This window comes from Sprattus sprattus (assembly GCF_963457725.1).
Source record: "Sprattus sprattus genome assembly, chromosome: 11".
In the NCBI taxonomy this organism is placed as follows: Eukaryota; Metazoa; Chordata; class Actinopteri; order Clupeiformes; family Clupeidae; genus Sprattus; species Sprattus sprattus.
This window is the reverse complement of record NC_137909.1, coordinates 24,255,415-24,269,832: the sequence shown is the minus strand read 5'-3', so window position 1 is coordinate 24,269,832 and position 14,418 is coordinate 24,255,415. Positions and strand designations below refer to the sequence as shown.

Here is a 14,418-nt window from a genome sequence, read left to right as displayed (position 1 = left end):
ATCACTTTAGATAGTAACATGTAACACGGTACCACCGTAAGTTTATGACTTGGGGGGCGAATCTGTAGTACGCCACTCTGTATTCATTACTGTTCACCAAGTGTGCCACCAGTTTTTTTCAATTTTGTTTTGTACAATGTTGACGTTTAATTGTCCGGATTAAAATATCCTTCACTTTCTGATATCTAAATCTCTGTTTCACTGAGGTAATTACATATTATCAACATAACATTCTTTCAAAACCACACAAAATCAACCATTTGCTTTCTGTATGTTTAATTGGCACAGTTAACACAATACAACATATTCAGTGCTGAGAAACAAGCATACCAAATGGAAGAAACAAAAAAAGTGCAAAACACATTGTTTGGACATTTAACCAAAACTGAACCATGAAATAGGAAGAAAGAAAATGTTGAATTTAGCAAAGCCGGAAAAAAAAAACAGAACACCTTCAATTAGTTAAAACCTTAAAAATAGACTCTCTCTCCTTTTCTCCTTAGTTTATTCTCTTATCTATATATTTATATATACTCTCTGCTTCCAAGTGGCCAAGCGATCTGTACAGTGAGGGGCCACGTGTGTATGGCGTTAGCAAGAGAGACACTGGAGAAGCAATGTGAGCGATTTCCTCTCAGTGTGTTAATCTGTTGAAGGTCTTACTCCTATTGATATCCATCAGTTGTGGCTGTGGGGCTTGAGACATCTCAGAGCCCCTGGTCTGCTTGCGTTGATGATGGCAGTCTCTCTCTAGCCCTTCCACTAACAACATAACGGAACAGCAAAAACAACAGCATTTGCCATGTCGGTATCTACACGTCTCAATGGAGTCGGACGGAAACACAGGAGTTATGTTTTTGACGCATTGTTCACAAGTTTATCTCTATACGTGTTAATTCAGATATTTCTCATTTCTGGAATTTACCGTATATTTACAGTGGTATATTCAATAGCACTTCAGTCATCTGTTTTTGCAATGTTGCTCAAGTAAATACATTTTACGAACATTTTTTTCATCAAACATCCCCCAGACACATCATTCTAGCCTCTTTGAGCAAAATACAAATGTGAAATCCGCCCCAAACATCAGGTCTCTGAATGCTCTACAGTTCAGATGAGATGGCCCTTGTTCTCTCTCTTGTGGTTTGGCCGTGGGCATCCTTGATTCAGACGCAACTTTAATTTTCCAGCATTAAAACAAAATGAAAAACAACTACAAAACAAAAGCATTAAGATCTAAAAAAAAAAAATCTCTCTTTTGCCACAAAGTAAAATAAGACAGTCCATCCATCTGTTAAAGAAACATCAAAAACCTGAAATCACATATGTGCCTTTAAGAGCAGTGAGAGGATGGAGATCCCTTCACCACCAACTAAAAAAAGCCTATTAAAATTTGACTCCACAGATCATTACATGGCATGGCATTCACAAAATGGAGTTTGTTTTCTATCTCTCTTTCATGCCCCTTTAAGGCTTGATGTGATGGTCACAGGTTTACTGTGTAAAGATGTGTGCATGGACTCAACTGTTAGATTGACACCACTGAAAAGTAGCTGGGTTGATCCAATGACAAACCCATAACGCAGAAACAGGTCATACACCAACACACGTGTGACACGACAGACCTGTTCATATTCGCTCCCAGTACATCTGTAATTAATGCATACAATGTATACATTATACACAAAAAACAAGAAAAAGCGATGCAGATCCTGATGATTTGTCGTTGGGGTTCATCCTCGATTAAGTGGTGATAGTTATAAGCGAAGATAAATAAGATACAGCTGAACAAAATGAGAACAAGACAAGCAAATGGCATTCAGGTTAAGAGAGAACCCAACCCAAAAAGAGGCAGCTAGTCAGCGGGAAGTGTTCATGAGCATAAAGCTAAACTGGTAACAGAACAAGAAGGGAAGCAAGAGAACACATGAGAGCAATGCAGCCCTGCCCTGGCATGGAAGAGATGGCACATTCAGTGAGCCCACGTGTTAGTAATGAAACGGGTGGCCTCACCCGACACTCTGCCTCTGCTAAGAATTGTGGGTCAAGCTGATTAAAAAAATGTTGAAGCCACTGCACTACCAATTCTGATTCAACTGTAGAAACGACACGTGTAATTCCAAAGCTTAAAAACCCTTTCAGTGTTTGCCGACCTGTATGGCCTCCACCCTGAAGGTGAAGCTTGTTTCCAGTTCCAGAAAGTTCTAGGGTGGGATGCAGTCATTCTCCCTCTTGAGGTCTCTCGCAGTGGCATACCTTGCGAGAGCGAACTGAACTGAGTGAGTGAAAAATGAGAGGAAGAGACAGGTGTGAGAAGTGAGTGATATGCATGCGTATGCAATGGCTCCACCCTGTGGCTGTAACTGGTACTACCTGGGCAAACGACTCCTACCTAGGCACCCCCCACAGCCCTGTTTTCCAAGGGTCACAAAAACCAAGTATCAAAGAGCAGGAGGAAGCAGCACAGCGTGTGTGGCAGTGTGTGTAAACACCAGGGCAACTGGACGACACACAGCTTGACAACAGTACACTTGCAAACAGACACCAGAGCTGAACCAAAGACAAAAAATGAAATATTTTATAAAAACATGTGAGAGCTGACTTTCGAATTTTGACCCAGGCTTATGGTGTCAGAGATTCAAAAAAAATTATAAACTAGACCGGAGTATCAAAGCTTAAAAAAAAAAAAAAAATCAGATATTCCTCTTTATCAGCTCTCTTCATCTCTTTCCTCCCATCGTTCTCTTACTCCAACTATCTTTTACACTTTCAGAGTGCAGTTTTTATCTCAGGCAGCTTGTCCTCTGTCTTCCACCAAGCCGTCACACATGTTTTAGGAATCTGTAACGAAAACACACACAGAAAGACAGAATAACATGTTAGAGAAGATTCTGATCCATTTAGAATCATATGTACAAAACAACATGTTGTGCATGGCAAAACATCATTCCAGTATCCAAACGCATCCAGCCACGAACACACACCACACGTCTCTGGATGTTCACACATACAGTATGCATTGTTGTTTTAATGGAGAATAGATACAAACACAACCACACGCTATATACAACTATAATGTCGAGCTTAACACATTATTCACCAGAAATAGGAATCCAACACATGTAAGGTATTGCCTCATTCACAGGAGGTCAGTAAAAGCTTCATGCAATAATGTAGAGTGTTAGAAACCCCCTCCCTCTTATTAAAAGCACACACAGTTCTGCCTTTGTAGTATCTCTCAGCATCACCGCCATCACAAACCACAGCAGACAGGGTCAACCCCCCAGCTAATTGGTAAGAGGCCCATGCATCAGCGTGTTCATTCCACACTTCTCTCCCCTTGGTCAGCCAGCACTGTCCAACCCATGCCCAGGCACCACTAGCCTCATACTTGCGCTTGCTCACCGGCTAAGCCCGGGTTATTCCGTCACCAGTCCCTCCAAGGCTCTGAAACACATCAGTTGAATATTCCAAAATATTCCCATCATGCCAATGACCTCCACTTCTGTTGAGCTTAGTATGCAAACATGAAAATAATGTCCACCTACAATTCTATTGGCTAAATGTGTCCAATTAGGGGCATGATTATTGGGATAATACAGCCAGTTCTTACAATAACATTCCAGATTAGGACCATTCACAGAAAGGTCTCAGTCTTCTTCTAGACAGACTCTTTTGGCAAAAGAGAGGAACGATCGACTCTATAATCACACACTAAACTCAGCACTCGTGCTGACATGCAGTTTCCTGAGCTACGGCAAGCCGCTGGTCATTTCCACGTAAGAGATCAAGACAAGAATGTTTCCTCCAGTGCAGCTCACACTAAGGAAGTCACCGCTGCACATCTAACCCAATCCACACTGACACGTGACACGCTCTCAAGAAAAAGTTGACCAGTCTGGCAAACTCACATTTACCTGCCTGTCTAAAACAAGCTGTCCATTTACCTGCCTGTCTAAAACAAGCTGTCCATTTACCTCCCTGTCTAAAAGAAGCTGTCCATTTACCTGCCTGTCTAAAACAAGCTGTCCATTTACCTGCCTGTCTAAAACAAGCTGTCCATTTACCTCCCTGTCTAAAAGAAGCTGTCCATTTACCTGCCTGTCTAAAACAAGCTGTCCATTTACCTGCCTGTCTAAAACAAGCTGTCCATTTACCTGCCTGTCTAAAACAAGCTGTCCATTTACCTGCCTGTCTAAAACAAGCTGTCCATTTACCTGCCTGTCTAAAACAAGCTGTCCATTTACCTGCCTGTCTAAAACAAGCTGTCCATTTACCTGCCTGTCTAAAACAAGCTGTGATTACTGGTGTGATTGCTGGTGACCAGTGACATTCCTGAATTCTGGGCTGTGTCCACTGTGTGCTTCCTGAGTGGCAGGGGCAAACCCCAGAGTTCAAGGCTCTTTAGGTACTGGGAACTGCAGAAAAGGGGGCTGTGCACAGCTCATGTGTTTTTCAGCTGTGAACTGCTGTAGTTCCCACACATACGCGCATACACACACACACACACACACACACACACACATACACACACACACACACACACACACACACACACACACACACACACACACACACACACACACACACACACACACACACACACACACACACACACACACACACACACACACACACACACTTAGGGCCCAAGAGATTTTGAATTGTGTTAAGTTTAGGCCCTCATTAGTAAACAGAGTGAACAGAAAAAAAGATTAAATATAAGTCATAAAACCTTTGGTGTTATTGTCCAGAAACACTTCCACGTAAGAGGAAGGCACATATCCTTCCTCCTCTTCATTCCTACGCACACGGGTCCAGCCGTCACCTTTGTCTTCCTCTATCACATACAACAACTCGCCTTCCGCTACTGAGATGGTGCCCTCGTTCGTGCCTGAGAGAGGAGAGGAAGTGGTGGAAGGAGAGAATAATGAGAGAGGAGGGGAAGTGGTAGAACGAGAGAATAATGACAGAGGACGGGAAGTGGTAGAACGAGAGAATAATGAGAGAGGAGGGGAAGTGGTAGAACGAGAGAATAATGAGAGAGGAGGGGAAGTGGTAGAACGAGAGAATAATGAGAGAGACGGGGGAAGAGGAAGAGACAAATAAAGCGCAGTGACATTTATTAAAGGTGCTGCTATATTAACATGTTTGTGAATGGTTACGCTTTCAGACAAATCCATGGTACATTTCTGACATTCATGGGAACTGTATGGTGCAGTATATTCATTGTATTCTATGGTATTCGGGGGGGGGGGGGGGGGGGGGGGTTGTCGCTAGGAAACAGTGTTATGGGTTGCCGTGGTTACCATCAAAGGGGTAAATGGCCTTGCAGGTGCCAATGGTGGGCAAGGTCTCCTCCTCCTCAAACTCGTCAAACTCCGGGTCGACCGCTTTCACCGGCGGCTCGGAGCTGGACTCCTCTGTGTAACTGCCATCTGGGCTGCTCAACACACCAACACACACACTCACTATAGCAACACAATACACATGAACACACACACTCACTATAGCAACACAATACACATGAACACACACAGTCTAGACTTATTATGTACAAACACATACACTTATTATTGTAGCCCTCTCAGTCATATACTCACACATTAAGGTTGTATGTCCAAATACATTATTGACACAAGCACGATAGCTTATATGTTCAAACATACATTCACTGTGGAAACACAACCGGCCCCATGCATGACAACACACACACAGACACATACATAGCAAGGGTGTCTGTGCTTATGTATGTATACTTGTGTGTCTGTTTGTACTTTACCTTTCTCTGTCCTGTGCACAGTTATTGGTAACCGGTGCGTTGTTCTGTGTCTCGAAGACTACACTCTGCCTCTTGGATGGCTCACTTTTCACTGGCAATCTGCCCTCAACCTCTGCAAGCCATCCCTGTGACAGACGGACACAAACACACACACACACACACACACGCATACACATGCACGCACACACACACACACACACACACACACACACAGACACACACACAGACATATGCATACACACACACACACAAACACACACACACACACACACACAGACACAGACACACACACACACACACACACACACACACACACACACAACTTGCCTTTACAAATCTGTCCATTTTTTTTAAAACTGAAAGTTCAGAGACAGGCACACATTACGAAATGTGAGTGCACTGTTTCCTAATAAGGCAAGATACATGTGTGCAACTGGCCTCTTCCACTGGTGAACTCATTCAGACAGAAATAAATCCAATGAGATCTCAAAGTGTATCTGTGTTTGTGGGTGTGTGTGTGTGTGAGAGTGTGTATGCGTGAGTGTGTGAGAGAGAGAAAGAATGAAGGTTTGTTTTGTTTGTGTGTGTGTGTGTGTGTGTGTGTGTGTGTGTGTGTGTGTGTGTGTGCCCATGTATTTGTGTGTGTGTGTGTAAAGCTCACATCAAACTTCTGAGCCTCTGCCTGTAGCTTGTCGACGTTGAAAGCGATCTCGCTCAGCCTGGGGTCTAGACTCGTGGGGTCGCCCATCTGTGGGTTCTTTATGTATACGTCCTTCATCTTTGTCAACGCATCTCTGAAAGCACATACATATGATCAGATGCATACATTTCAGCAACCCGTAACTAACCCCTTCCTTTTACAATGTGTTAATGCCTAGCTTGATTTATATTTGTGTATGTGCGTGTGTGTGTGTGTGTGTGTGGCAATGTGTGTGTGTGGCAATGTGTGTGTGCGTGCGTGTCCGCACGTGTATGTGTGTGTGTGTGTGTGCGTGCGTTTGTGCGTGTGTGTGTGTGTGTGTGTGTGTGTGTACCTCTGGTCCAATTCCTTCTGAATGTCTTTGTTGATGTCGTCTATCTTGGCCTGGAGCTTCTTCCTCCTCTGCTCCGGTGGAAGGTGACTGAAGTCTTCAGGTCCAGAGCCCTGAGAAGGTGGGAGGGAGAGACGAACAAGAGAGTGAATGAAGAAAGAAGTCCGTTTGAATAGACATCCCACAGGATAACAAGTATAGCGACAACCACTAGTTGATGCTTCCTCATTGCCTTTAGCTCATGTCCCTCTGGACTAGATGTCTACAGAGTAATGTTCCCCTTAATGCGTTAACTGTTTCGAACAGAACTAGCAGAGTCGGTTATCTACTTTGTCCTTCATACTATAACACACTCTATAATCTGCCACATCAATAATTCACGTCTACGGTGATTTCTGGAACCAAATACTGTAACCCTAACATCTCTTGCCAATAGGTAGGCAAGTATTAAGTGATCTTTGTCAAAGACTTGGGGGCACAGTTGCCAGCGAATCACAGGCTACGGAATGTCTACAGGGGTTTACAGGTCAATCCATGACCTTTCACGTTTTCAGTCACAAGCCTCAAACCGGTCATTTAAACTGAGAATTGAATGGACTCCATCCCTTTACCACCTACAGTCCTCTGACTGATTATTCAATTCAATTCTATTTTATTTATGAAGCGCCATAACAATACAATTGTCTCAAGGCACTTTACATAGCCCAGAGCCTGAACCATAATGTGGTACAGTCTTCTGAGGTGATATGAGGACGCAGGCTTCTAAGGACATGTGATGAAGGCTAATCCTAATCTGGTGTGAGTTCATCGTATATTAAAGGCGCCTGAGGCAACATTAGAGGCTTGAGACTCGAAAAATAAACGTTCAATTTCTAGTCTTTTTTCCACTTAGTAAGTTTTTAATAACTCCATACCATTACATATCGACATTCAAGATCCAGAATATTATCCAGAATATTTCCATTTTGATGCCCTAATGTTGCTTTGGGAGCATTTAAGGAGAATGATACGAGCACAGCAGAGTGCTGAGTTCCTCCTACCAGGCATGCGTAGCCTTGGTGAGACAATTATATTGATCCTGGGAGAAGGTGAGTCATCCTTTCCCACGCATATTCAGAGAGACAGTAAAATATGCTCTCTAAGGGATATGTGTGGGCGCCTATGTGTGTGTTAGATTGTGTTTGTTTATGTAGGTGTGTTTTTATAGTTGGAAAATGAATTATGTCCAAAGAATTCTATCTTGAGAGACTATGGAGGAAAATGTACTTATTCAAAATGCTCTTTGATCCAAGACTGCCATTAACATGACTTATGTTTCACTCAACAGGAGAATCAAAACGCTAATTTGAATCATAACCATTCTCTCATCTAATCACTTTGAGCTTGGACTGGATAGGTTGAGGAAGAACTAAAGATACATGCTGGCCAGACTTCAGACTAGCACGTAGCTATGCCAGATTTCTCCCTCATTCAAAGCAGCTCCCGGGAAAAGGGGTTAGCTCAGGGCTGCAACCAAACAAGCAAACCTTCCTAATTAAGGGTCAGGGTTCAAAGGTCCCAGTGGAATGGGAGGTCACTTTGCTAACACAGCAACCTTACCCTCTCAGTCTCCCCCACAGTGCAGCACTTACCGCCCCATGCAACATAACACAAAATAGTTTCATCAATGTGCTTCAGCATTCAACACTGAACATCAACATCATGCTCCAACTGCAGGCCACATTCAGGGATTACTCTTAAACAGTGCTTGTGAACTAATGCAAATACACAAAACTCAGAGTGCTAGCTCAGGCTAGCTCATGCTACCTTACCTCACCACTCACTTCACACTTGCATTGGACGGGTGGCAGCTAGCAGCATCTAGCTAGGTTTCTAGACTATTTGTCTATTTAATGTCACTACATTACATTTATGCATCTAGTTTATGTTAATTATACGCATGTATGTCATCTGGTTTCTGATGTTCCTTGACCTTTTTTATTCAGAATTTGTCTCATTAATGTTAAGAATATATGAATCACATGAGGATAAATAGCAAGACAGTGTGGTGTGTGTGTGTGTCTGTGTGTGTGTCTGTCTGCGTGTGTGTGTGTGTGTGTGTGTGTGTGTGTGTGTGTGTGTGTGTGTGTGTGTGTTAGTATCTGTGCATGTGCATATGTTTGGGTGTGCTTAGTATTTGTAAGCTACTTCAGAAATCAGACACTACCCTACTGCTAAAATCACAGTCTTGTCACATCACTGTCCTCTAATCCACAGTTTGCTGATCTAATCAATCAAGTGCCCTGATCAATCTTTGTAATTTACGAGCCCAATTTCTGTGGACGACTACTGAACATCAGGGTGAGCTGCAGTGAAAACGGAAGGGACCAATGGTAGGGCGGTGAGCAGATGAGATGGACTGTTCTGCTGATTCGTATGGACTATTCACTGCTGTTGAGGCTTCTGGTTAATACACAACATCATGATAGATCAGGTACCTGATGCCAGACCACTGCTGTGTGCAGGTAGAGGAGCATGGCTGCAGTGCACTTTTCAATCCAGCCAGTTAATAACCGGTTCATGTGGATGCGTCACTGATATTAATCCTCAGTAGTTCCATTTAATACTGAGGACTTTTCAGTGAATAAATGAAAACCTTTGAACTACGACCAGATTATTACAATGTCGTTATAAATAGTTTTCGTGTACAGACTGGATTGAAAAAATGCAATGTCCCCATTTCCTCGCTGCGGTTAGAGACAGTCTCAGATATCACACTATCAGTGGGGTGGCAACAGGCTTGGCTAGTCTTATCAGTCATCATGGATTAACTGACAGGACACAGACAGACTACAGGACACAAACACAGACAGGACGGTCGTTCACCTCAATCAGACTCCGCATGTGGGAATTGAGCGTGAGCTACACACAGGGGCAGGGTTGGACAGTCACCAAGGAGACAGGACGCAGGATAACAACAAAAAACAAACATATAAACAGAAATATAAAAGAGGCAAAAAACAACACAAGTGAGACAATAAGTATTGCCTGCAATTCAAACGGAAAAAAACAAGTCACAACAAGATAGTTGGCATTACAAAAAAAAAAAAAAAAAAAAACTAGACGAAAAAACTAATAAACTAAAAGACGGACAAGGACACAACCAAATAAATAAGCAAAACATAAACAACGGTGAATGTTTTGGGACGTTTGTTAATACGACGACGAGCATGCTACAGTAATAGGTCTACTGTTACGGTCATGCTATTTACGTTCATGCTAGTTGACGTTCATGCAGTTAACGGTCATGCTTACCAGCTTGAGAGAAAGCTGCTCAGGGAGGAGAAAGAGAAATGATGGAGGGATCGGTACGGAAGAAGAGAGAAAAGAGGGAGAGAAAAACGAGATGACATCAGCCGGGTACCATAACACCATCCTCCTTTTCCAGCCATGTTTGGGATGTTATGATGTCACAGGTTACAAGGTTTACACAGTTTCACAGTTAACAAGGTGCGTTGTCATGTCACAGGTAAACAGTTTCTATTGACAAGGTGCGTTGTGATGTCAAAGGTAAACAGTTGTTGTTGAAAAGGTGCATTGTGATCACTTGTGAAGGTGTGTATGCATGTCATCACCCACCTGCAGCCAAAACTTCACAGCGGATACAGATATGCCAACCATGTCAACTCCCAAACCAGATCAATAAACATCCCCAAAGATCTCAATGCTCTTATAAGCTTTTCAAGCTGGCCACAGTGCCACGTGAAGGCGACACATTAACCACAATATTAAAGTTAACTGCATTTCATCTGCAACAGCTTCTTTTTTTTACCTTTTTATTTTTTTGTTGCTCTTGCCAGATCTTTAAGTGGTCAATTAAGTCACCTCTGCCATACTGGACCAATACCAATTGATAATACCATTTGAACAGAGTGCCACACGTGGAGACTCCCTCGGTACCCCTGTGCTAGGAGCTGTGGCTGGGGGGTAGGGGGCAGGGGGTGATGGGCAGCTGGGGGTGGTGCTAGGGGGTCGAGGGAGTCTGTGCCACGGTGGTACCACAGTTCAGAAGCGTATTGAAAGACCACAACTATCTGGCTTCATCAAAACATCGTTAGGAAAAGGATTTTTGATTATGATTTGATATTGGTATGTATACCATTGGTATATGTTTTACTGATGTTCAGTACAAATCATGTGGCCATGACGACTTATAGAGGGACAACAGTGTGCGGATAGAACAGTGTTTCCTCAGAGAGAATCAGAACAGGAAGTGATTACTCAGAGATATTTCTATTTCCTGAGAGGAGCGGAAGCTGTTTCTCTTTTTTTCTTTCTTTTCATGCTGTGAGGCTTTGCTGCAGGTGTCAGTGACAAGCAAAAACAACTTCGTCAAACACGATTTCCAGCATGTCACAAAACACAACAGGTGGCACTAATCTACAGTGTTAGTGATTCAACACTAAAAGAGAGGGTGTGGGAGTGAGAGAGTGAGAGAGAGGGAGAGAGACAGAGACAGAGAGAGAGAGAGAGAGAGAGCTGCAGAAATAGAGACTCAAAAAGCCAAAGAAAAACGATATGGAGGGTTTCAAACACCAGATGGCGCTGTGATGATGTTCCAAAAGCTGAGGATATGATGTCACTGCTCGTAGGTGGGGTGAGGGGTGGGGGCCTCTATTTTGCCCCCCCTCCCCACCGCACTCACTCACTCACACACACACACACACACACACACACACGCAACTCCCCACTTCCCCCTCTCTTATGACAGGAAGCACATGCTGCACAAGTCTCCCCTCCAAAGCCAATGGACACTTTGCATAGGCAGGATGGACAGGCCTGTAAAAGCTGCACAGAACATCTGATTGGAGTTCTCTTCTAGTAACACTGCTCATGCGGGCAAAACTAAGATCTGAACTCAATGTGTTTGATGTTGGACTCACAGCAATATATGCAAACACACAATGTGCACACACACACACACACAAACATACACACATCCACCAACTTCCCCTACAGTGCCGGACCAGTGCAAAGCCTGCATTACCAGTGAAAGATGATTTTTTTTTCCCCAAAGAGACAAATGCAGTTTAGAACTGTGCAAGTGTGTTGTAATTTCACTCAATTTCAATCCTTTAATCCAGCTACACACACACACACACACACACACACACACACACACACACACACACACACACACACACACACACACACACACACACACACACACACACACAACAAAACACAGGAAACAGAGAAGGGGTGAATGCTGGGTAATTGCTGCAGTGCTGCCTTATGGGAGCACAGAAGTGTTCACACAAAGGTCAGCTGACGTGTTTGTCCAATCAGACAGCTCACTTCCCCTCACTCTGGGCTAGCTGGTGCTTGTGGCACTTGTGGCACAATGTACCCTCCGCACACACACACACATATGCACATACATATGGATGTTGGGATATGGAGGGAGGGGCCAGGGGGCAAGCCGCAAGCTTATAGCATGAACAGGGGGCCACTGGTGATTTCACCACGTTGGGTCACATGACTGCTTAGTTATGTGTCATGTCACATCAGGTACTGCGTACCAAGACCACGAGAGTCACACACATAACAGTGTGTATGTATGGTGATGGGAACTCACAGATATATGCACAGTAAACAATTGATATGGATATGTCTGAAGGGTTAATCAGAGCTCTATTTTGTAAATGCACAGTCATGCACGCAGGCCCGCACGCAGGCACGCACACACACACACACACACACACACACACACAAACACACACACACACACACACACACACACACACACATCTATACACACATACTCACTTATCTCTCGCTTAATCTCTTCCTCACACACACACATACCCACTTCTCTCTCTCTCTCACACACACACACACACACACACTCACTTCTCTCTCTCTCTCTTTCTTTTACACAAACACACTCACTTCTCTCTCTCTCTCACACACACACACACACACACACTTACGACATATTGTCTGGCCTCGAAAGCGTATGTAGGCCTGCCCAGAGTCCGCTTCATCAGCTCTTTGTTGTAATACATAGAGCGAGGAGGCTGCAGTAGAGAATATATCCTTATTAAGAAACACATGCATGCGTGGACAGGCATACACACACGCGCGCACACACACACACACACACACACACACACAGACACACACACACACACACTTGTTTGCACAGACGCAATACATCTCAACCTCTCTGACAGAGCTCTAACTGGTACTTTGATCACATTTTCCCTGATGTTTGACAGAGATACAGACACACACACACACACACACACACACACACACACAGTCTGGCAGTAGATCACAGCCACAGAGGTTGTGCAGGCCAATTCCCAAGGGGATGCCGGGAAATTTCCAATTTTATCTGTGCTCAAGAAAAAAAGAACACACACCTGTACACACAAACACACACACACACACACACACTACACATTTTTTTTACATCTTAGCACACACACTATCCACTTTTTAATATATAATCATGCAATAAATAATTAAAGAAAATAGAATAACATCTAGTTGTAAAATGAGATTAACACATCTAACAATTATCCAACACTCACATCTAACACATGTTCAGACAAATTTGCATATTTGTCGGTTTAACTACTAACACACACACACACACACACACACACACCCACACACACACACACACACACACACACCTATATACAGTATACCTATAACAGCATATCATAACATACATATTGAATGGCCTTGTATTTGGGAGCATGCAGATATCATTAATGTTAGTGGGGGCATTTGTGTTTGCAATGGACAGGAGCTATTTTACTGGAATTGCTGCACTAAATTCTTAAACTGATTAGTGTGTGTGTGTGTGTGTGTGTGTGTGTGTGTGTGTGTGTGTGTGCATGTGTGCATTCGTATAGTGCATGTGATGAGATTGCTTTAAGTCATTAGTCTGAGTGTTTTCTGTGTCTCAACTCCTGCAGTGGAGCCATACTATTGCATCTATTACAAGAAAAAAAAACATAGGCTACAACAAGCGCACAAAGAATGACTCAACACAACAGCAAACAGAGATAAGAACAACTAAAAGAGGGACTAAGTTATAGAATAATAACATACAGTATATAATCAATGGAGATGGGTAAGAACAACTAAAAGAGGGACTAAGTTATAGAATAATAACATACAGTATATAATCAATGGAGATGGGTAAGAACAACTAAAAGAGGGACTAAGTTATAGAATCAAAACACATATAATCAATGGAAGATGGGTAAGAACAACTAAAAGAGGGATTAACTTATTGAATGATAACATATATAATCAATAGAAGATGGTTGGGATGTCTGTGTCTCCTTTAGTCTGAGGTCTTTTCTCTGAGACTCATGTCATCTTCTACACTGAACTTCCTGTCTGAAATGTCACTTCCTGTGACAGAAAGCCTTACATCCTTCTGAAGCCTGACCTAGAGTATTGTCCTCACCACACTCACACTCACACACACACAGACACACACATACACGAACACACACGCACGCACGCACACACACACACAAAATGACCACTGTCTGACCTGACTTGGGATCAGGACGTGTGGGTTGTATAGAGCCATGGAAA

At 43.2% G+C, this 14,418-nt stretch overlaps 1 protein-coding gene across 7 annotated transcripts in view; it reads right to left on the bottom strand.

The window, feature by feature from the left end:
• Positions 1 to 279: 279 nt before the first annotated feature.
• fnbp1b (formin binding protein 1b) overlaps positions 280 to 14,418 on the bottom strand; it is a 78,559-nt gene continuing 64,420 nt past the window's right edge. For 3 of the 7 annotated variants that reach the window (XM_080847397.1, XM_080847402.1, XM_080847399.1), the window contains exons 11-18: positions 10,108 to 10,122; positions 6,817 to 6,926; positions 6,444 to 6,576; positions 5,783 to 5,907; positions 5,310 to 5,446; positions 4,736 to 4,894; positions 3,406 to 3,447; positions 280 to 2,841 (exon numbers count right to left, since the gene is read on the bottom strand). In XM_080847397.1, the coding sequence (XP_080703523.1) occupies positions 3,428 to 3,447; positions 4,736 to 4,894; positions 5,310 to 5,446; positions 5,783 to 5,907; positions 6,444 to 6,576; positions 6,817 to 6,926; positions 10,108 to 10,122 (699 nt within the window). In that variant the 3' untranslated portion in view covers positions 280 to 2,841; positions 3,406 to 3,427. The other 4 variants (XM_080847398.1, XM_080847400.1, XM_080847401.1 and 1 more) reach the window with 4 other exon arrangements.